The sequence below is a fragment of the Scyliorhinus canicula genome, chromosome 2 (genome assembly GCF_902713615.1).
Source record: "Scyliorhinus canicula chromosome 2, sScyCan1.1, whole genome shotgun sequence".
Classification (NCBI taxonomy): Eukaryota; Metazoa; Chordata; class Chondrichthyes; order Carcharhiniformes; family Scyliorhinidae; genus Scyliorhinus; species Scyliorhinus canicula.
In genome coordinates, this window is record NC_052147.1 from 9204664 (window position 1) to 9227354 (window position 22691).

Sequence of the window (22691 nt, forward strand, 5' to 3'; positions counted from 1 at the left end):
TATGCACTGAACTAATCTCTCCATGCATCTTCTCTACTGAGTAGCACTACACTCAGTATGCTTCACCCCAATGCCAATGCCTATGTATTTACTTTGTGTATTTATTGTATGTTTATGTTTTTCATGTATGGAACGATCTGTCTGGGCTGTACGCAGAACAATACTTTTCACTGCCCCTCAGTACACGTGACATCCTAATAACTTTCCAATCCTCTCTCGCCAGGTGTGGAGCTAGAGGATTGCTAACTTTGTGTAAAAAGGGAGGAAGGGACAGACAAGTAGCTGCCTCATGGTTTGCAAATTACTGTAAAAATTTGAGACAATAGAAGCTGTCATTTAGAGATACGCATATCAATCAAGGACAGTCAACATGGATGTGTTAAGAGAGGGTGTGTTTGACTAAATTAATTGAATTTTTTGAGGAGGTGACGAGGGGTGGGGGTTGGTGAGGGTAGAGCGGTTGGTGTATACGTGGATTTTAGCAAGTCGTTTGACAAGGTCGCACGTGTGAAGCTGGTCAGGAAATTCAAAGCTCATTGAATCAAAGGGAACATAGTAAATTGGATCCAAAATTGGCTCACTGGCAGGAAGTAAAAGGTGATGGTTTTTGTGACTGGAAGGCTGTTTCCGGTGGGCTTCAGCAGGTCCCTGCTTTTCATGGTTTATATGCCAATTAATTAAACTTAAAATGTAGGGGCTGGGCAGCACGGTGGCGCAGTGGTTGGCACTGCTGTGGGTTTCCTCCCACAGTCCAAAGACTTGCAGGTTAGGTGGATTGGCCATGATAAATTGCCCTTCGTGACCAGAATGGTTCGGAGGGGTTATTGGGTTACGGGGGTAGGGGGGAAGTGAGGGCTTAAGTGGGTCGGTGCAGACTCAATGGGCCGAATGGCCTCCTTCGGCACTGTATGGTCTATGTTCTGTGTTCTACGGCGCTGAGGTTCCGGGTTCGATCCCGGCTCTGGGTCGCTGTCCGTGTGGAGTTTGCACATTCTCCCCGTGTTTGTGTGGGTTTTGCCACCACAACCCAAAATATGTGCAGGGTAGGTGGATTGGCCATGCTAAATTGCCCCTTAATCTGAAAAAATTAATTGGGTACTCTTAAATTTATAAAACAAAATGTAGGGGCTATGATTGAGAAGTTTCAGATGGAATGAAAATTGGCCATGTGGTTGTTAGGGAGAAAATTGTAGACTGCCTGAAGATATCAATGGACTGGTCAGGTGGACTGCAGATGGAGCACTGTGCAGAGCATGTCACCACATTACAGGGACGATGTGATCAGGCTAGAGAGAGTACTGAGACGATTTCCAAAGGTGTTATCAGAAATGGAGAATTGAGGTAAGATTGGATAAGCTGGAGCAGAGGAGATTTAGTTCAGGAATATCAAACTGAAGCTCCTGGATGGGGTGACTAGGAGAGACCTATTATCATTAACAGTGAGGTCAGTAACTAGAGGTACAAATTTCAAGTAATTTGTTGCAAGGTTAGAGGGAAGTGAGCAATTTTTACATTGGGAGGGTGGTGGGGTATCTTGAACTCACTGTCTGACAGGATGGAGGAGGCAGATACCCTGCGTCACATTTAAGAAAACACATTGATATGCAGTTGAGGTGCCTACAGAGCTCTGGGCCAAGGGCAGGAAGATGGGTTTAGGCTGGATAACTCTTTTCAGCAGCCCGGGCACAATAGGCCACATGACTTGTGTCACAAATGTTTCTGTGTCTGGGTAGATACGATGGGCAGAATGGTCTTTTTTTTTTGTGCTGTAAGATTCAATGATTCCCTGAAAAATTAGCATTCTTTACTCCTAGGCCTGCATGTTGGATCCACATTGCCTCATAAAATCAAGCAGTGCCGGATATTTCTCTTGGCATTGTGAGCCCCTCGATCATCCTGTACCCTGATTCAACCTATTCACCTGGTGTTACCTAGCACCCATGACATTGCTTCAGGTTATCTAAGTGCCCAATAGGTTTGTGAGAACATGAACAGAATGTGGTTCTGATTCCAGATACAAAGGTCAATGCTGCCTGCGTTGAGGTAATTGTTCTTGGGCAATGGTGCAGTTGACATCTGTACACCTGGGCTGGGGAGAGAAGGTCACCAGAGTTCCTGTGTCTCTCGTTAACCAGTGACCACTGCTAGATGAGGACGGGAGTGGTTATGGGTAGTGGTAAACCCCCTCCCCCCCAAATCCTTGAGTAACCTGACATGTTAACTGATGAAGCTTGCAGATAAAGAATACTAGAAGGACAAAGAATAGATGATTGACGACTGGCATTGTGAGCTGTAACAATGGCAACTTCCCATTATATATGTACAGTTAATGTTGTAAAATGTCTCAAGGAGCTTCACAGGCCTCTAATGAAATGAGATTCGAAACCGAACCACGCAAGAAGATTCCACGACTGGCGACCAAAAGCTTGATCAAAAAAATAATTTCTTTGGGGAGGAGGCCGAGTCAGAGAAGCAAAGGGATTTAGGGAGGGATTTCAGAAGCTTGGGGCCGGGACGGATGAAGGAATGGCCTCCAGTGGTGGAGTGCTGTAAAATCGCAGTAGGCAAGAAGTGAGAATCGGAGGAGCACAGAGATCCCACAGAGTTGTGGGGCTGGAGGAGGTTGCACAGGTAACGAGGAACAAGACCACGGAGGGATTTGTAAACGTGGAGGAGGATTTTAATGACGAGACATTGCCAAGCTGAGCCTGTGTGGGTGGTGAGCACAGGGTGAGGGGTGGATGACACTGGTGCTAGTTAAAGTAACAGAGTTTTGGGTGAGTTAAAGTTTCTGCAGGGCCGTAGAAGTGAGGCCGGATAGAAATAGTCCAAGTCAGAGTTGACGTAGGGGCATACGAGGGTTTCGGCAGCTGATGTGCTGGGGCAGAGCCTGATGATGTTATGATGGTAAAAGTAGGCAGACTTGGTGCTGGAGTGGGTATGCGGTCTGAGGTTCATCTTGTGGTTAAATAGGACGTCAAGGTTGCGACTAGGAAGATTCCACCTGGAAAATTCAGAATCCGCACCTTCAGGAGAGGCGAATATGGCTATTAAAGATTGTCTGTGTCACTGAACATGCCTCCGACAGCTGAACTGAGGGACTACAGAATTTGTAATCTGCCACAAACTGATTTGGTACAGCAGATCTATTCATTGCCACCTGGGAAGGCCGCACTTCTCAAAGGCTATTCTGAATGGACAATTAATGCAGGCCTTACCAGAGATTTCCACATTCCATCAAAGAAAATCACACTGGGTAGAATCCCCTACCATAGCTGAGGCTCGAAATATCATAAACTCTACATAGCCTTTGCATCGAGTACATTGAGAGGAACATAATTGTTTGAATCTAACCAATTTGTCGCATTAATATTGAGAGTGGATAGTAAGGGGTTTATTCAGAATGTCCTTTACATTAGATTACATTAGCTTTGTGCGTAATTAGTAATTGATGGTTAAATGTGGTGATATGTATTTCAGATATAAGAGGAGCACGGATACGTGTCTGGGCCTTAACACCAAAACACAGCACATTATCTGGGAAGACTCCTCCCGGCCAAAGAAAAAGGCAAAGAAGAGAGAGGATCGATATTACAGCAAGTCCAGCCTTCAGCTCCTGGGCACTGACGCTGTTCCTGTTCACTGTGGAGAGGTTTTGCGCGAGGATATTTCTGTGCCTGGTCCAAACTCCTTCATACGGGTTCCAGACTGGGTCGAGCGTGACAGTAAATCCTCAGGCACCATCAGCTGGTTCAATCCGCTCGGGATTTACGATGTATCCACCACACTGTGGCTGCAGGGAAAAGGCCAAGAGGTGCAGCCAGAGGAAGCACGGGTATCCCTGGACAGCAGTGACAAGAACAACTCGACCACGATGGCCAGAGTGGAGAAGTTCAACAGAATGTTGAGAGAAGACCCTGGGAATGCCCAAACGTGGATGGAGTTTGTTCATTTTCAGGTGGGTAGTTGAGACGTGTCTCACATTACTGAATTCACGTGGGGTTTGAGCGTGAGATGTGCCTATTTGATTCCAAACCACGCTGTTGTTGTTGAGAAATGTTGGTGCGTAGCCAAGATGCAAAACCCACATTGAGGCAGCACGGTGGGGCAGTGGTTAGCACTGCTGCCTCACGGCACCGAGGTCCCAGGTTCGATCGCCGGCTCTGGGTCACTGTCCGTGTGGAGTTTGCACATTCTCCCCATGTCTGCGTGGGTTTCACCCCCACAACCCAAAGATGTGCAGGGTAGGTGGATTGGCCACGCTAAATAGCTCCTTAATTGGAAAAAATGAATTGGGTACTCTAAATTTATATTAAAAAAAAAACACATTGAAACCATTAGGAATAAAGTTAGACCAGTTGCATTGTTGGAAAAGTTTTGGCTATCAGAACTTACAGTGCTGAAGGAGGCCATTCGGCCCATCGAGTCTGCACCGGCCCTTGGAAAGAGCTCCCTACCCAAGCCCACACCTCCACCCTATCCCCGTAACCCAGCAACCCCACTTAAGCCTTTTGGACACTAAGGGCAGCACGGTAGCATTGTGGATAGCACAATTGCTTCACAGCTCCAGGGTCCCAGGTTCGATTCCGGCATGGGTCACTGTCTGTGCGGAGTCTGTACATCCTCCCCGTGTGTGCGTGGGTTTCCTCCGGGTGCTCCGGTTTCCTCCCACAGTCCAAAGATGTGCAGGTTAGGTGGATTGACCATGATAAATTGCCCTTAGCGTCCAAAATTGCCGTTAGTGTTGGGTGGGGTTACTGGGTTATGGGGATAGGGTGGAGGTGTTGACCTTGGGTAGGGTGCTCTTTCCAAGAGCCAGTGCAGACTCGATGGGCCGAGTGGCCTCCTTCTACACTGTAAATTCTATGATCATGGCCAATCCACCTGACCCGCACATCTTTGGACTGTGGGAGGAAACCGGAGCACCCGGAGGAAACCCACGCAGGCAGAACGTACAGGCTCCGCACAGACAGTGACCCAAGCCGGTGATCGACCCTGGGACGCTGGAGCTGTGAACCAACTGTGCTAACCACTGTGTTACCGTGCGGCTCACTGAGATGATACGAGGGTGAAAGAATGCGGGAGGGAAATAATTTTGTAGTTTTGAGATTCTGGCAACAAATTAGTTTGAATAGAAAGAAGTGTAGGACTGGGGCCGCCCACCAGTCGTGGATGTTCGCTGGCAACGGGGCAGCTCAGGAGGAAGTGTGGCTGTTTTCTGGCAGTGGGGCTGCTCGCTGGAGCGATGTGAGATGTGACTGTATACTGGCTTTGGAGCCACTCGCCGGGTCTCTGTGGCTGTTTGCCGGTAGTGGGGCCGCTCTCCGGGGTTTGGCCATGTGGCAGGTGGGGTGGGGTGGGGTGGGGTGGCTGTGCGACCAGTTTATTTAAAAAAAAATTTTTTTTTATGAGTACCCAATTACTTTTTCTCCAATTAAGCGGCAATTTAGCGTGGCCAATCCATCTAACCTGCACATCTTTGGGTTGTGGGGGTGAAACCCATGCAGACATGGGGAGAATGTGCAAACTCCACACAGACAATGACCCGAAAGAGAAAGGGCCGGGATTCGAACCTGGGTCCTCGGCGCCGCAATCCCAGTGCTAACCACTGCGCCACATGCTGTCCCTTGCGACCAGTTTATTGATGGATGTCCATGTCAAGGCGTGTGATCTTTGACCTAAAGAGGAGATTCTATCTCCACGAAATGAGATGAGAACATAAGAACTAGGAGCATGTTGGCAGTTCAGCCCCTCTAGTCTACTCCGCCATTCAATACGACCACGGCTTATCTCCTCTTGGCATCAACTCCACCTTTCTAGGAGCCAGATCTCCCTAACCCCTCAACCCATTACTGATTAATGAGCTGTCTATCTCCTCCAATTTACTCCTTGTTTCAGCATCCACCACTCTGGGGTGAATTCCAGATTCACCACCGTTTGAGAGAAGTAATTTCTCCTCATCTGTGTTTTAAAAAAAATTCAGATTACCCAATTATTTTTTCCAATTAAGGGGCAATTTAGCGTGGCCAATCCACCTACCCTGCACATTTTTGGGTTGTGGGGGCGAAACCTATGCAGACACGGGGAGAACGTGCAAACTCCACACGGACAGTGACCCAGAGCCGGGATCGAACCTGGGACCTCAGCGCCGTGAGGCTGCAGGGCTAACCACTAGGCCACCGTGTTGCCCTGCTAACCCGTATCTTTAAACTATGACGTCTTGTAGACTGCCCCACAAGAGGAATAATCTGCTCTACGTTAACTTTGTCAGTACCTTTTATCATTTTATATACCTCGATTAGACCTCCTCTCATTCTTTTAAACTCAAAAGAGTACAGGCCTAAATGGCTCAATCTCTCTTCATAAGTCAAACCTCTCACCTCTGAAATCAATCGAGTGAACCTCCTCTGAACTGCCTCCAATGCAACTCCATCCCTCCTCCAATAAGGGGTCCAGAACTGTACACAGTCCTCCAGCTGTGGTCTCACCAATACCGTGTACAGGGGCTGGTTTAGCTCACTCAGCTAAATCGCTGGCTTTTAAAGCAGACCAAGCAGGCCAGCAGCACGGTTCGATTCCCGTACCAGCCTCCCCGGACAGGCGCCGGAATGTGGCGACTAGGGTCTTTTCACAGTAACTTCATTGAAGCCTACTCGTGACAATAAGCGATTTTCATTTCATTTTCATACAGTTGCAGCAACACTTCCCTACTTTTGTACTCTATTCCTTTAGCTATAAAAGCCACAATTCCATTTGCCTTCCTTATTACTGCTGTACCTGCATGCTAGCTCTCTGCGATTCATGCAGGAGACACACAGATCTTTCTCTCCATTTAGATAATAAGTTGCCTTTCCAATTTTCTGACCAAAATGGATAATCTCACACTTGCATGTTAAATTCCACCTTCCACATTTTGGTCCCCTCACCTCATCTCTTTGCAAATTTCTTATTTCCTCATTGCACTTTACCATCCCACCTAGTGTCATCTGCAAATTTGCCTGCAGTATCTTCTATCCCTATATCCAAGTTATCAATGTATATTGTCAATAGTTGCAGCCTGAGGACCGAACTCCACTCCATGCAGACCAGAAAAAGATCCATTTATTCCAATTCTCTGCCGTCTGTCGGTTAGCCAGTCTTCTACCCAAGCTAATAACTTACTCCATGATGATGAGGGTGGCTTTTAACTTCAGCCAGTGTGAACATGGGCGGCTGTATTTGGTCTCGTTGCTTCCCAGTCGGGAATGCTCAGCAGAGATTCCCACTCTTGATTACTGTGTAGCAGCATCCTGCTCAAAGTGGGTAAGGGCGATGCCAGCTGAGCACACAATTAAGATTCTGCTCATTGCCCCATCGTTCTGCTAACTATGTTTGTTCATAAGGAAAAGGGCGTTCTTGGTGACTGGAAAGCTGCTGCTCTCTTTGGGACTTGCTGCTCCCATGCTGAAACAGAGCTTCTTTTATTTCTTGGTCATGGCTTAGTACAGATGTAGGCTGTGGCGAAGTTACACAGTCGTTCATCTTCAGGTCCTCAGCTTGCGAATTTAGCTGGGAGAGTAAAGAAGGAAATGTAGGAAAACTGGGCTGTTTACACCTCGTTCACTGATGCAGAGAGCTGAGAGGTTGAAGGGTTCGTGGATATATAGGGGTATGGGCGACACAGTGGTTAGCACTGCTTACCTCACAGGGACCCGGGTTCAATTCCGGCCTTGAGTGCCTGTGTGGAGTCTGCACGTTCTCCCCGTGTCTGTGTGGGTTTCCTCCGGGTGCTCCGGTTCCCTCCCACAGTCCAAAGATATGCAGGTTAGGTGGATTGGCCATGCTAAAATGCCCTTAGTGTCCAAAAGGATAGGTGGGGTTACTGGGTTATGCGGATAGGGTGGAAGCGTGTGCCTAGGTAGGGTGCTTTTTCAGAGGGTCGGTGTAGACGCAGTGGGCCGAGTGGCCTCCTTCTGCACTGTAATGATTGTGTGATAAACCTGAAGGTTATTACATTTAGATTTTGAATGATGTCTGTATCAACCAATCTCATGGACTTTGTCCACTTGTACCTTTTTATACATTTATTACCTTGCTGCAGGAGGAAGACTTTGATCGAGTGCTGTAGGTTTCCTTAGTTATTATTGTTCTCTTCAATTACGGGATGTGGGTGTTGATGGTAAGGTCAGTGTTTATTGGCCAGGTGTGAGAAAGTGGTGGTGAGCTGCCACCTTGAAATGCTGCAGTCCATGTGGTGTAGGTGCAGCTCAGTATTGTTAAGATGGAAATTTCAAGATTTTGACCCAGGACGAATGGTGATCGAGCTCCACATCAGGATGGTGTCCCATGCATCTGCTGCCCATATCCTTCTGATGTAGAGGTCGTGGGTTTGGAAGATACTGTCAAAGGAGCCGTGGCCAGTCGCTGTAATGCATCTTGAATGGCGCACACTGCTGACACTGTGCTGATGTGGAGTGCGTGAATTTTTAAGACGATGGATGGGATGAGAATCAAGAGGGCAGCTTTGTCCTGGATGATGTTGAGTTTCTTGAGTGTTGTTAGAGCCATGTTGTTAGAGCCACACTCATCCAGGCAAGAATAGAGTATTCCATCACACCCCTGACTTATGCCTTGTCGATGGTGGCCATGATGTGGAGATGCCGGCGTTGGACTGGGGTGGTCACAGTAAGAAGTCTTACAAAACCAAGTTAAAGTCCAACAGGTTTATTTGGAATCACAAGCTTTGGGAGTGTAGCGCCTTCATCAGGTGAGTGAAGAGATAGCGTACACAAACACAGCATATATGGACAAAGCCAATGATGCAAGATGATACTTTAACCTGTTTACACACCTCTTTAACCTGTGATTATCCCTCTCTCCAGTTGCACCGTCTGGACCGGTAAAGACTTAATTACGCATTCAGAGTATCATCTTGCATCATTGGCTTTGTCTATATATGCTGCGTTTGTGTAACCTACCTCTTCACTCACCTGATGACAGAGCTGCGCTCCGCAAGCTAGTGATTCCAAATAAACCTGTTGGGTTTTAACCTGGTGTAAGATGTCTTGTAGATGGCGGACAGATTTTGGAGCGTGGGTTATCGCTGCAGGGTTGCCAGCCGCTGAGCTGTTCCTGTCGGCACAATATTTATAGAGCGGGCGGCACGGTGGCACAGTGGTTAGCATTGCTGCCTACGGCGCTGAGGACCCGGGTTCGAATCCCGGCCCTGGGTCACTGTCTGTGAGGAGTTTGCACATTCTCCCCGTGTCTGCGTGGGTTTCACCCCCACAACCCAAAGATGTGCAGGGTAGGTGGATTGGCCATGTTAAATTGCCCCTTAATTGGAAAAAATGAATTGGATATTTACATAGAACAGTACAGCACAGAACAGGCCCTTCGGCCCTCGATGTTGTGCCAAGCAATGATCACCCTACTCAAACCCACGTATCCACCCTGTACCCGTAACCCAACAACGCCCCCCCTTAACCTTACTTTTTTAGGACACTACGGGCAATTTAGCATGGCCAATCCACCTAACCCGCACATCTTTGGACTGTGGGAGGAAACCGGAGCACCCGGAGGAAACCCACGCACACACGGGGAGGACGTGCAGACTCCGCACAGACAGTGACCCAGCCAGGAATCGAACCTGGGACCCTGGAGCTGTGAAGCATTTATGCTAACCACCATGCTACCGTGCTGCCCCATTCTAAATTTATAAAAAAAAAGAAAAAAAAACAATATTTATAGAGCTGGTCCAGCTAAGCTTCTGGTAAATGGTAGTCTCCAGGATATTAGAGGTGGGGTATTCAGCGATGCTAATACCATGGACTGTCAGGGGAGCATGGTTTAAATTCTTTATTGTTGAAGATTATTGTTGCCTGGCACTTTTAGATTCGAGATGTTGGGACTGTTCTCCTTGGAGAGAAGAAGGCTAAGAGGAGATTTGATGAAGATGTTCAAAATCATGAAGGGAATGGACAGAGTAGACGGGGAGAAACTGTTCTCACTTGTAAAAGGGGGAGAGGGCACAGATTTAAAGTGATTTGCGAAAGAAGCAATGTGATGTGTGAGAGAGAACTTTTTTTCACACAGCGAGCGGTTGGGGTCTGGAATACACGGCCTGGAAGTGTGGTGGAGGCAGGTTCAATCGAGGCAGGCAAGAGGGCATTGAATGATTATTTCTCTGCAGGAAAATGGCTACGCAGGAGAATGGCTCTAAGTCATGATGTGCGTTTTGTGAGTCGGTGCAGACAAATGGCCTCTTTCTGCGCCGTAACGATTCTGTGATACAAACTAAGAGCTAATTAAAAAAAATAAATTTAGAGTACCCAATTAATTTTTTCCAATAAAGGGGCAATTTAGCGGGACCAATCCACCTAGCCTGCACATGTTTGGGTTGTGGGGGCAAAACCCACGCAAGCATGGGTCAAACCAAGAACTAATTGATCAAATAATGGAAACATGCTTTCTTTATAGCCATTGGGAAACTGGAAGGAGCCACCTGCTCCAGCATTGACAATTCTCTTTAATGGGTCATCTTTCCTTTAGGATGAATTAATGAAAGGCCCAAATCCATACGCAGCCACCGCAGAGGAATCTGACAAAAGGAAAATGTCACGCCGGTTTACCTTGGAGAAGAAGCTGGCTATTTTGGAACGAGCCATTGAAAGCAATCCCAACAACGCTGAGCTGAAAGTAGCCAGGCTGGAACTTGCCAAGGAATCTTGGGAACCGTCCAACCTCGTCAACGAATGGAAAAAAGTGGTTTTCCTCCATCCGAACGAGACCAGCTTTGTGGCAGCGGTACCTCCTGTTCTGCCAGAGCCAGTTCAGCACCTTCTCCACATCCAAGGTGAATAGCATCTACGGCAAATGTCTGAGCACTCTGGCAGCCGCTCTGGATGGTACGCTACTATCCCATCCCGCATTGCCTGACACAGAGGAAGCCACGCTTGGTAAGGCAGAGTTTTACCTTCAGTAATCAGTGTTCGAGTTACATTGTGCACTCCTGGCTCCATTCTATCAGAATTATAGAAATTACAGCACATAAGGAGGCCATTCAGCCTGTGTGTCTGTGCCAGCTCCTTAGGAGAAGGTACCTAATTGTCTCGCACACACATTCTTCCATTTTAGATATCAATTCAATTCCCCCTCAAGCACCTCCATTCAATCTGCCTCCACTGTACTCCCAGGCAGTGAATTCCAGTTCCTAATCACTCGCTGTAAGAAAATGGTTTTCCTCGGGTCACCGTTGGTTCTTTTACCAATCACCATAACTCTGTGAACTCTGGTTCTACCAGTTGGAGCAATTTCCCCCTTGTCCACAACCTTCATGGTTTTGAATGCTTCGATCAAATCTCCTCTCAACCTTCCTCCTCCAAATAAAACAGTCCCATCTTCTCCAATCTGTCTGTGTCACTCTGCGTAGTTCCTTGTCCCTGGAACCCTTCTTGTCAACCCTGGAATGCCTTCACATGTTTCCTAAAGTGTGGTGCCCAGAACTGGCCGCACTACTCCAGCCAAGGCCAAACCAGTGTTCTGTGTAAATTTAACATGACGTTGTTGCTTTTGTACTCTATGTCTACATTACGATGCTGTACGCTTTCAATCGTGCTCTCAACCTGTCCTGCCACCTTCAACGACTTCTGCACATACGCATATGTTCCTTCACCCCCCTTTTTGAATTGTACCCTTTATTTTATGCTGTCACTCCGTGACCTTCCTACCAAAATGAATTGCTTCACACTTCTCTGCATTAAATTTCACTGGCCACTTTTGCGTCCATTCCACCAGCCTGTCTATGTCCTTTTCAAGTTCGACAGTATCCATCTCGCAGTTCACAATGCTTCCAAGTTTGTGTATCAGTTGCACATTTTGAAACTGTGCCCGACACACCACTTTCAAGGTCATTAATATAGACATCAGGAAGATCGAAGGGACCCTCAGCAACAATCCGATATAAACCTTCCTCCATTCCCAAAAGCATACGTTGATCACTGCCGCTCGGCCAGTTCCGTATCTCTGTTTTTACTGTCACTTTATTCCAGGAGCTCTCACTGTGCTCGTAGATCGGTTTATTATAAAGTGATATAGAGGCTCTCTGGTGCTGTCTTCAGCCACGATTTCTGATCATCCAGTGACTCTGTTAGGAAGTAGGCATGTACATGAACTTAGTGTGTGTGTGTTTGTATCATAGTTGCGATGAAACAAAAGGAGAAAAGAGAACTTTCTTTAGTATCGTCACTGTTCTAGGAAACACAGCAACCAATTTGCACATAGCAATGTGATAATGATGCGATAATCTGTTTATTGAGTGGTGTTGGTGGAGGGATAAATTTATTTCTGGGATACCAGAGAGAACTCATCTGCTTCTCTTAGAAACAGTGTCATCGAAACTTCTGCGTTCAGCTGAGAGGGCAGACAGGGCCCCAGTTTAACAAAACGAGACCATTCTTTGAGCCCTCCACCCTGTCTTGACAATCACTGAGATCAGGGCTGAATTGTGATATCACTTTGCCGCTGTTCTTATTCTTTAATAACTTTTGATGACAAAAATCTATCAAACTCAGATTTAAAATTCGCCACTGATCAAGTATCAATGGCATCAATTGCCTTTGTTGCAACGAGTCCCAATCTTTTGCCACCCTTCGTGTGCACAAGTGATTACTCCTTGAACGTTCTGGCATTAATTTTTAGACTAGACTCCATAGTCCCAGACACCCCAACCTGCAGAAATAACATCTCTCTCTCTCATCCTTCCTCTCTTGCCCACTCTCTCTCTCGCCCACTCTCTCCCTCGCCCACTCTCTCTCTCGCCCACTCTCTCTCACATCCTTCCTCTCTTGCCCACTCTCTCTCTCGCCCACTCTCTCTCTCGCCCACTCTCTCTCTCGCCCACTCTCTCTCTCGCCCACTCTCTCTCTCGCCCACTCTCTCCCTCGCCCACTCTCTCCCTCGCCCGCTCTCTCCCTCGCCCACTCTCTCCCTCGCCCACTCTCTCCCTCGCCCACTCTCTCTCTCGCCCACTCTCTCTCTCGCCCACTCTCTCTCTCGCCCACTCTCTCCCTCGCCCACTCTATCCCTCGCCCACTCTCTCCCTCGCCCACTCTCTCCCTCGCCCACTCTCTCCCTCGCCCACTCTCTCCCTCGCCCACTCTCTCCCTCGCCCACTCTCTCCCTCGCCCACTCTCTCCCTCGCCCACTCTCTCCCTCGCCCCCTCTCTCTGTCTCGCCCCCTCTCTCTGTCTCGCCCCCTCTCTCTGTCTCGCCCCTCTCTCTGTCTCGCCCCCTCTCTCTGTCTCGCCCCCTCTCTCTGTCTCGCCCCTCTCTCTGTCTCGCCCCCTCTCTCTGTCTCGCCCCCTCTCTCTGTCTCGCCCCCTCTCTCTGTCTCGCCCCCTCTCTCTGTCTCGCCCCCTCTCTCTGTCTCGCCCCCTCTCTCTGTCTCGCCCCTCTCTCTGTCTCGCCCCCTCTCTCTGTCTCGCCCCCTCTCTCTGTCTCGCCCCTCTCTCTGTCTCGCCCCCTCTCTCTGTCTCGCCCCCTCTCTCTTGTCTCGCCCCCTCTCTCTGTCTCGCCCCCTCTCTCTGTCTCGCCCCCTCTCTCTGTCTCGCCCCCTCTCTCTGTCTCGCCCCCTCTCTCTGTCTCGCCCCCTCTCTCTGTCTCGCCCCCTCTCTCTGTCTCGCCCCCTCTCTCTGTCTCGCCCCCTCTCTCTGTCTCGCCCCCTCTCTCTGTCTCGCCCCCTCTCTCTGTCTCGCCCCCTCTCTCTGTCTCGCCCCCTCTCTCTGTCTCGCCCCCTCTCTCTGTCTCGCCCCCTCTCTCTGTCTCGCCCCCTCTCTCTGTCTCGCCCCCTCTCTCTGTCTCGCCCCCTCTCTCTGTCTCGCCCCCTCTCTCTGTCTCGCCCCCTCTCTCTGTCTCGCCCCCTCTCTCTGTCTCGCCCCCTCTCTCTGTCTCGCCCCCTCTCTCTGTCTCGCCCCCTCTCTCTGTCTCGCCCCCTCTCTCTGTCTCGCCCCCTCTCTCTGTCTCGCCCCCTCTCTCTGTCCTCGCCCCCTCTCTCTGTCTCGCCCCCTCTCTCTGTCTCGCCCCCTCTCTCTGTCTCGCCCCCTCTCTCTGTCTCGCCCCCTCTCTCTGTCTCGCCCCTCTCTCTGTCTCGCCCCCTCTCTCTGTCTCGCCCCCTCTCTCTGTCTCGCCCCCTCTCTCTGTCTCGCCCCCCTCTCTCTCTACCCCTCTCACACCCTCTCTCTCTGTCTCGCCCCCTCTCTCTGTCTCGCCCCCTCTCTCTGTCTCGCCCCCTCTCTCTGTCTCGCCCCCTCTCTCTGTCTCGCCCCCTCTCTCTGTCTCGCCCCCTCTCTCTGTCTCGCCCTCTCTCTCTGTCTCTCTCTCTACCCCTCTCACACCCTCTCTCTCACCTCTCTCTCTCTCACCTCTCTCTCGGCCACCAATGCTGGAGGGAAGGAAATTTTGGATGTGTAAGAGACCAGAATCCGATGAGTGCAGATTACTTTGGAGGGTTGTAGGCCTGGAGGAGATTAGAGGTGGGGAGAGCCTTCTTCAGTAGCTTAACCTCTGCCTCCGTGACTCGTAACGATATATCTCTCTCCCCAATCAGTTTCCAATCTCCCACTCACCGCCCTCCTCGCCACCCTCGCCCTCAACGCCCTCCTCACCCCCCTCGTCCTCCTCACCCTCCTCACCCCCTCCCCACTCTCACCCCCTCACCCTCCTCGCCCTCCTCACCTCCTCACCGCCCTCCTCACCCTCCTCACCGCCCTCCTCACCCTCCTCACCGCCCTCCTCACCCTCCCCACCCTCCCCGCCCTCCCCGCCCTCCCCGCCCTCCCCGCCCTCCTCGCCCTCCTCGCCCTCCTCGCCCTCCTCACCCTCCTCACCGCCCTCCTCACCCTCCTCACCGCCCTCACCACTCTCCTCACCCTCACCCTCCTCCTCACCCTCCTCACCCTCCTCGCCCTCCTCACCACCCTCACCACCCTCACCACTCTCCTCACCCTCCTCACCCTCCTCACCACTCTCACCACCCTCACCACCCTCCTCACCGCCCTCCTCACCCTCCTCACTCACCCTCCTCGCCCTCCTCACCGCCCTCCTCGCCCTCCTCACCGCCCTCCTCGACCCCCTCACCCTTCTCACTCTCCTCGCCCTCCTCACCCTCCTCACCGCCCTCCTCACCACCCTCCTCACCCTCCTCACCGCCCTCCTCACCCTCCTCACCGCCCTCCTCGCCCTCCTCACCGCCCTCCTCACCCTCCTCACCACCCTCCTCACCACCCTCCTCACCGCCGTCCTCACCCTCCTCACCCTCCTCACCCTCCTCACCCTCCTCACCCTCCTCACCCTCCTCACCCTCCTCACCCTCACCACCCTCACCACCCTCACCACTCTCCTCACCACCCTCCTCGCACTCCTCACCCTCCTCCTCACCCTCACCACCCTCCTCACCCTCCACACCGCCCTCCTCGCCCTCCTCGCCCTCCTCACCGCCCTCCTCACCGCCCTCCTCACTCTCCTCGCCCTCCTCGCCCTCCTCAGCGCCCTCCTCACCCTCCTCACCACCCTCACCCTCCTCCTCACCCTCCTCCTCACCCTCCTCACCCTCCTCACCGCCCTCCTCACCACCCTCCTCACCGCCCTCCTCACCCTCCTCACCCTCCTCACCCTCCTCACCACTCTCACCACCCTCACCGCCCTCCTCACCCTCCTCACCCTCCTCGCCCTCCTCACCGCCCTCCTCGCCCTCCTCCTCGCCATCCTCCTCGCCCTCAGCGCCCTCCTCACCGCCCTCCTCACCGCCCTCCTCACCGCCCTCCTCACCCTCCTCGCTCTCCTCGCCCTCCTCACCCTCCTCACCCTCCTTACCCTCCTCACCACCCTCCTCACCCTCCTCACCCTCCTCACCCTCCTCACCCTCCTGACCCTCCTGACCCTCCTGGCCCTCTTCACCACTCTCACCACCCTCCTCACGCTCCTCACCACACTCCTCACCCTCCTGACCACCCTCCTCACCCTCCTCGTCCTCCTCACCCTCCTCCTCACCCTACTCACCCTCCTCCTCGCCCTCACCACCCTCCTCACCACCCTCCTCACCACCCTGCTCGCCCTCCTCCTCGCCCTCCTCGCCCTCCTCGCCCTCCTCGCCCTTCTCGCCCTCCTCGCCCTCCTCGCCGCCCTTCTCCTCGCCCTCCTCCTCGCCATCCTCCTCACTCTCCTCACCCTCCTCACCGCCCTCCTCACCCTCCTCACTGCCCTCCCCTCCTCACCGCCCTCCCCCCTCACCATCCTCGCCCTCCTCACCCTCCTCCCCCTCCTCACCGCCCTCCTCACCGTCCTCACCACCCTCCTCACCCTCCTCACCATCCTCGCCCTCACCACCCTCCTCGCCCTCACCACCCTCCTCGCCCTCCTCACTCTCCTCACCATCCTCCTCCTCACCCTCCTCACCCTCCTCCTCACCCTCCTCACCGCCCTCCTCACCCTCCTCACCCTCCTCACTCTCCTCACCGCCCTCCTCACCTTCCTCACCCTCCTCACCCTCCTCACCCTCCTCACCATCCTCGCCCTCCTCACCCTCCTCCCCCCGCCCTCACCACCCTCCTCGCCCTCCTCACCCTCCTCACCGCCCTCCTCACCCTCCTCACCACCCTCCTCACTCTCCTCACTCTCCTCACCCTCCTCGCCCTCCTCACCCTCCTCACCGCCCTCCTCACCCTCCTCACCCTCCTCACCACCCTCCTCGCCCTCCTCACCGCCCTCCTCACCACCCTCCTCACCCTCCTCACCCTCCTCGCCCTCCTCACCGCCCTCCTCACCCTCCTCACCCTCCTCACCCTCCTCACCCGCCCTCCTCGCCCTCCTCACCTCCTCACCGCCCTCCTCACCGCCCTCACCACCCTCACCACCCTCACCGCCCTCACCGCCCTCACCGCCCTCACCGCCCTCCTCACCCTCCCCACCCTCACCACCCTCCTCACCGCCCTCACCCTCCTCACCCTCACCGCCCTCCTCACCGCCCTCCTCACCCTCCTCACCCTCCTCACCCTCCTCACCGCCCTCCTCACCCTCCTCACCCTCCTCACCACCCTCCTCACCCTCCTCACCCTCCTCACCGCCCTCCTCACTCTCCTCACCGCCCTCCTCGCCGCCCTCCTCCTCGCCCTCCTCCTCGCCCTCCTCCTCGCCCTCCTCCTCGCCCTCCTCCTCGCCCTCCTCCTCGCCCTCCTCCTCGCCCTCCTCCTCGCCCTCCTCCTCGCCCTCCTCCTCGCCCTCCTCCTCCCCCTCCTCCTCGCCCTCCTCCCGCCCTCCTCCTCGCCCTCCTCCTCGCCCTCCTCCTCGCCCTCCCTCCTCGCCCTCCTCCTCGCCCGCCTCCTCGCCCTCCTCCTCGCCCTCCTCCTCGCCCTCCTCCTCGCCCTCCTCCTCGCCCTCCTCCTCGCCTCCTCCTCGCCTCCTCCTCGCCTCCTCCTCGCCCTCCTCCTCGCCCTCCTCCTCACCCTCCTCCTCACCCTCCTCCTCACCCTCCTCCTCACCCTCCTCCTCACCCTCCTCCTCACCCTCCTCCTCACCCTCCTCCTCACCCACCTCCTCACCGCCCTCCTCACCGCCCTCCCCACCCTCCTCCTCACCCTCCTCCTCACACTCCTCCTCACCCTCCTCCTCCCCGCACTACTCACCGCCCTCCTCACCGCCCTCGTCACCCTCACCACCTCCTCGCCCTCCTCACCCTCTCACTCGCCCTCTTCACTGCCCTCCTCGCCTCCTCACCCCCCTCGCCGCCCTCCTCACCCTCCTCACCCTCCTCGACGCCCTCCTCGCCCTCCTCCTCGCCTCGCTGCCCTCCTCGCCGCCCTCCTCGCCACTCTCCCCGCCCTCCTCACCCTCCTCCTCACCCTCCTCCTCACCGCCCTCCTCACTGCCCTCGTCACCCTCCTCGCCCTCTTCACCCTCCTCCTCGCCCTCCTCGCCCTCCTCGCCCTCCTCACTCTCCTCACTCTCCTCGCCCTCACCGCCCTCCTCACCCACCTACCCCTCCTCCTCACCCTCCTCACCCCCTCACTCGCCCTCCTCACCGCCCTCATCGCCCTCCTCGCAGCCCTCACCGCCCTCCTCCTCACCCTCCTTTCCCTTCTCACCCTCCTCACCACCCTCCTCGCCCTCCTCGCCCTCCTCGCCCTCCTCACCACCTCGCCCTCCTCGCCCTCCTCACCTTCCTCGCCCACCTCATCCTCCTCGCCCCCCTCGCCCTCCTCGCCCTCCTCACCACTCTCCCTGCCCTCCTCTCCCTCCTCACCGCCCTCCTCCTCACCCTCCTCACCACCCTCCTCCTCGCCCTCCTCGCCCTCCTCCTTGCCCTCCTCACCCTCCTCCTCACCGTCCGCCTCACCGCCCTCCTCACCGCCCTCCTCACCGCCCTCCTCACCGCCCTCCTCACCGCCCTCCTCACCGCCCTCCTCCTCACCCACCTACCCCTCCTCCTCACCCTCCTCGCCCTCCTCACCCCCTCACTCGCCTTCCTCACCGCCTTCCACACCCTCCTCACCCCCTCACCCTCCTCGCTGCCCTCCTCGCCGCCCTCAGCTAAATGTCCTGAACTCCATTTTTGTGTAGGAGGCAATTGTCCAAAAGCAAGTTGTTCAGGTTTTTAATTGTTTAGAAACTTGTTGCTCACTGTTTTGCTGGATTCAGTTTTAACAAAATTCAATCTCCTGTGCTCGTTCTGCCAGCGATTTTCCTGCAGCAGTGTCATTTCCTGCGTCAGACTGGCCATTCAGAAAAGGCCATTGCCCTCTTCCAGGCCCTCATTGACTTCACCTTCTTCAAGCCTGACAGTGTTGCAGACCTGATAACCAAGGCACAGGTAAGGGCAGCCCTTCCTCACCTGCTTCATGTGTTTATTAACAGTCTGGCATTAAATAGTGAGGTTAACCTTATCTGATCATTCCGTTGGTAAATGCACCTCTCTGCTTCATAGAACATAGAACAGTACAGCACAGAACAGGCCCTTCGGCCCTCGATGTTGTGCCGAGCAATGATCACCCTACTCAAACCCACGTATCTACTTCGTCATACAGTGAGGCTGAATGACCCCTGACCTTTGCTGTGCTTGCTTCTCTCCGTGGGTGTTTCTTGACGATTGGCCATTGTTATCCCAGGATCAAGAGGAGGGATCAATTGGTCATGAATCCCGTTCCCCGTTGGCTGCCCATCCACTCTGAAATGTGGGTGTGGAGACCAGATCAGCCTCAACACTGCCCCCCCCCCCAGGGTGGGGGGGGGCGGAAAGTGCCATCACTCGCAATCCAGCCTCTCCACCTTTGTGGACTTGGACTTGCTTGGCAATCTGTGTCTTCAATGAGGAGACAGAAATGTATGAAAATTGATACCCAAGGTGAGGACTGGCATAACACGTTGATCTCGAGCGTGGCTGGTTTAGACCGATTTTTCTGGTCAAACTCTCAAGTCGGCTCTTTTGCTAATCTTGCATCTTCTCCTGTGCTTAATTGCGTTACAAGCTCTATATATTATATATATATGTATGTATACATAATATATACAAAATAGATATGAAAATAGTTGCCAGATCAGCCTTTGTGTGCTTATAATCTGCTCTGTAAATGCCATGGTGAGTGCAACCCCTTGGGCAGCACGGTAACACAGTGGTTAGCACGGTTGCTTCACAGCGCCAGGGTCCTGGGTTTGATTCCCGGCTTGAGTCACTGTCTGTGCTGAGTCTGCACACTCTTCCTGTGTCTGTCTGGGTTTCCTCCGGGTGCTCCGGTTTCCTCCCACGAGTCCCGAAAGACGTGCTGTTCGGTGAATTGGACATTCTGAATTCTCCCTCAGTGCACCCGAACAGGCGTAAGTCTACTTGTGACAATACATAAAGATTATTATATTAAAATCCCACCCACCCTTTATACTGAGGGGTGAGTTATTTTTTGCAGCAAGACATAAGGGCCCTGAACTTTTTTTTTTTAAATTTAGATTACCCAATTATTTTTTCTAATTAAGGGGCAATTTAGCGTGGCCAATCCACCTACTCTGCACATTTTTGGGTTGTGGGGGCGAAACCCACGCAGACACGGGGAGAATGTGCAAACTCCACACGGACAGTGACCCAGAGCCGGGATTGAACCTGGGACCTCAGCGCCGTGAGGCGGTTGTGCTAATCACTAGGCCACCGTGCTGCCCTAGGGCCCTGAATTTAACTCAATGTCAGCCTTTGCTCGGTGGGTAGCCTCTGAGGACACTCGTCTCTTGCGTCAAAAGGGTCCGGGTTCAACTCCAGCGAGTAGAGTGCAAAATCTAGGCTTCCGCGCTCAGTGAAGTGCTGAGGAAAAGCTGCAGCATCAAAGGTGCCATCTCTCAAGTAAGATGTTACCCTGAGGCCTCACCTGCTGTTCCGGGTGAATGTTAAAGATGCCGCCACACTATTTTGGAGAACAGTCGGAGAGTTTTTCCTGGTGTCCTGGTCAATATTTATCCCTCAATTAACAGCACTAAAATAGGCTTTCTGGTCATTGCCACATCACTATTACCGTTAGATTACCGCTTGCCAATTAACTGGAGCATTTCCTCCAGTTCAGCAGTGACTCCACTTGTGATGTGCTTTGGGAAATCCTGGGATGCTATGTACATGTAACTTCGCTGCCTTGAGGAACAGGAAGGACGAAACTGGGCAGCATGGTAGCACAGTGGTTAGCACAGTTGCTTCACAGCTCCAGGGTCCCAGGTTCGATTCCCGGCTTGGGTCACTGTCTGTGTGGAGTCTGCACGTTCTCCCCGTGTCTGCGTGGGTTTCCTCCGGGTGCTCCGGTTTCCTCCCACAGTCCGAAGGTGTGTGAGTTAGGTGGATTGGCCTTGCTAAAATTGCCCTCAGTGACCAAAAATGTTAGGAGGGGTTATTGGGTTACAAGGATAGGGTGGAAGTGTGGGCTTAAATGGGGTGCTCTTTCCCAGGGCTGGTGCAGACTCGATGGGCAAATGGCCTCCTTCTGCACTGTAAATTCTATGATTACCCGCCACAAACTTGATACAGATTTCGAATCAATATGTAGTGATCCTCGGGGCAGCACGGTGGCACAGTGGTTAGCATTGCTGCCTACGGCGCTGAGGACCCGGGTTCGAATCCCGGCCCTGGGTCACTGTCCGTGTGGAGTTTGCACATTCTCCCCGTGTCTGCGTGGGTTTCACCCCCACAACCCAAAGATGTGCAGGATAGGTAGATTGGCCACTCTAAATTGCCCCTTAATTGGAAAAAATAATTGGGTACTCTAAATTTATAAAAAAAAAAAAAAAAAATATGTAGTGATCCTCTGCTGTAAAAGCAGAGTTCACGACTTTGTCCTCAATCCCTTAAAGATTCGCTCTTACCACCACTGGCACAATGCGGCTGCAGTGTCCAATATCTGCTAGGTGCATTGCAGCATTCCTGAGGGCTTCTTTGGCACCTCCCAAACCTACAACCTCTATCCCCTAAAAGGGCAAAAAGCATGGGGAAATATATCGCTGTGGCTGCGTCAAAATCCTGTCGCTGTTCACAGTGTCACTGGGTCACAATCCTGGAACTCCCTCCCTAACAGCACTGAGGGTGTGCCCGCACCACATGGACTGCAGCGGATCAAGAAGGCAGCTCACCACCACCTCAAGGGCAATTAGCGATGGGCATCAAATCCTGGCCTAGCCAGGAAATGTTTAAAAAAAGTACCCTCGCTAAAACAGCCCACAGGCACCGCACATCAGCACAAACATGAAGAATGGGTTCCATAAAAGCGCAGCACAGGAGGAGAGGAAACAATATTTCTGTTGCTGGGGGATGGGGTGGCAAAGTGATGAAGGCGTCAGCATATGTTTGAGGGACTCGACGGTTATTGTGACTGTGTTGGCTGCAGACTAGACCTGCAGCAGGTTGACAATTTAAGTGGCGTAGTTTAAATAGTGACAGCTGAGCGTTTGATATAGAGCACTGACTCTGTAAAGCTGCACCGGCAATCTTTTGTCATTTGTGGATTAGCGCTGCAGGATATCTGCAGTGCAGTGCCAGCCTGGTATTAGTATGTACTGTGCGCGATGACAGACTAAATCAACAACAACAGCACCCCAGAGTGTCCTGTGGATACCTTTTTGAAACCTCAAGATAACTAAGAATTAAGAATGTGATACATTTTATTTTACTGCTAGATTTGATTGAAATTGCCAAAGACTGGGGAAAAAGACTGAACCGGCGAGAGATGGTCCAGGAGCGCCCCCCGGTGGTTATACAAGAAAACGTTCTCTGCAGGATTTGAAGCAGCAAAATCTTTCCGCAAAGTCCTGATGGGTGGGGCTGAGCGTAGACAGCCCCAGCCAGTACTGGCGCAGACTTCCCAGGCCCTGCACCAGAGCTAGCTGCTGCCTGTGAAAGAGCCTGCCATTGGTGGGGTGGACACCACCGTGATGGATTGTGTGCACACCTTCCCTTCACCAAGAAACCTAGTAGCCCAATTATAGAGACAGGAGCATCAATACCAACTTGCATTCATGAAGCTAATTTAAATAGTAACCCTCAGGGCGGCACGGTGGAGCAGTGGTTAGCACTGCTGCCTCAACGGCGCCGAGGACCCGGGTTCGATCGCGGCCCCCGGGTCACCGTCCATGTGGAGTTTGCAAATTCTCCCCGTGACTGCGTGGGCCTCACCCCCACAACCCACTGACGTGCAGGTTAGGTG

The 22691-nt window shown here is 53.0% G+C and overlaps 1 protein-coding gene across 1 annotated transcript in view; it reads left to right on the forward strand.

Annotated features, from left to right (window-relative positions):
• nrde2 (NRDE-2, necessary for RNA interference, domain containing) overlaps positions 1-22691 on the forward strand; it is a 72632-nt gene that overhangs the window by 24771 nt on the left and 25170 nt on the right. Inside the window, 4 exon segments of the mRNA XM_038773437.1 lie at positions 3481-3958; positions 10531-10770; positions 10772-10937; positions 18708-18841. Coding sequence (XP_038629365.1) covers positions 3481-3958; positions 10531-10770; positions 10772-10937; positions 18708-18841 — 1018 coding nt within the window.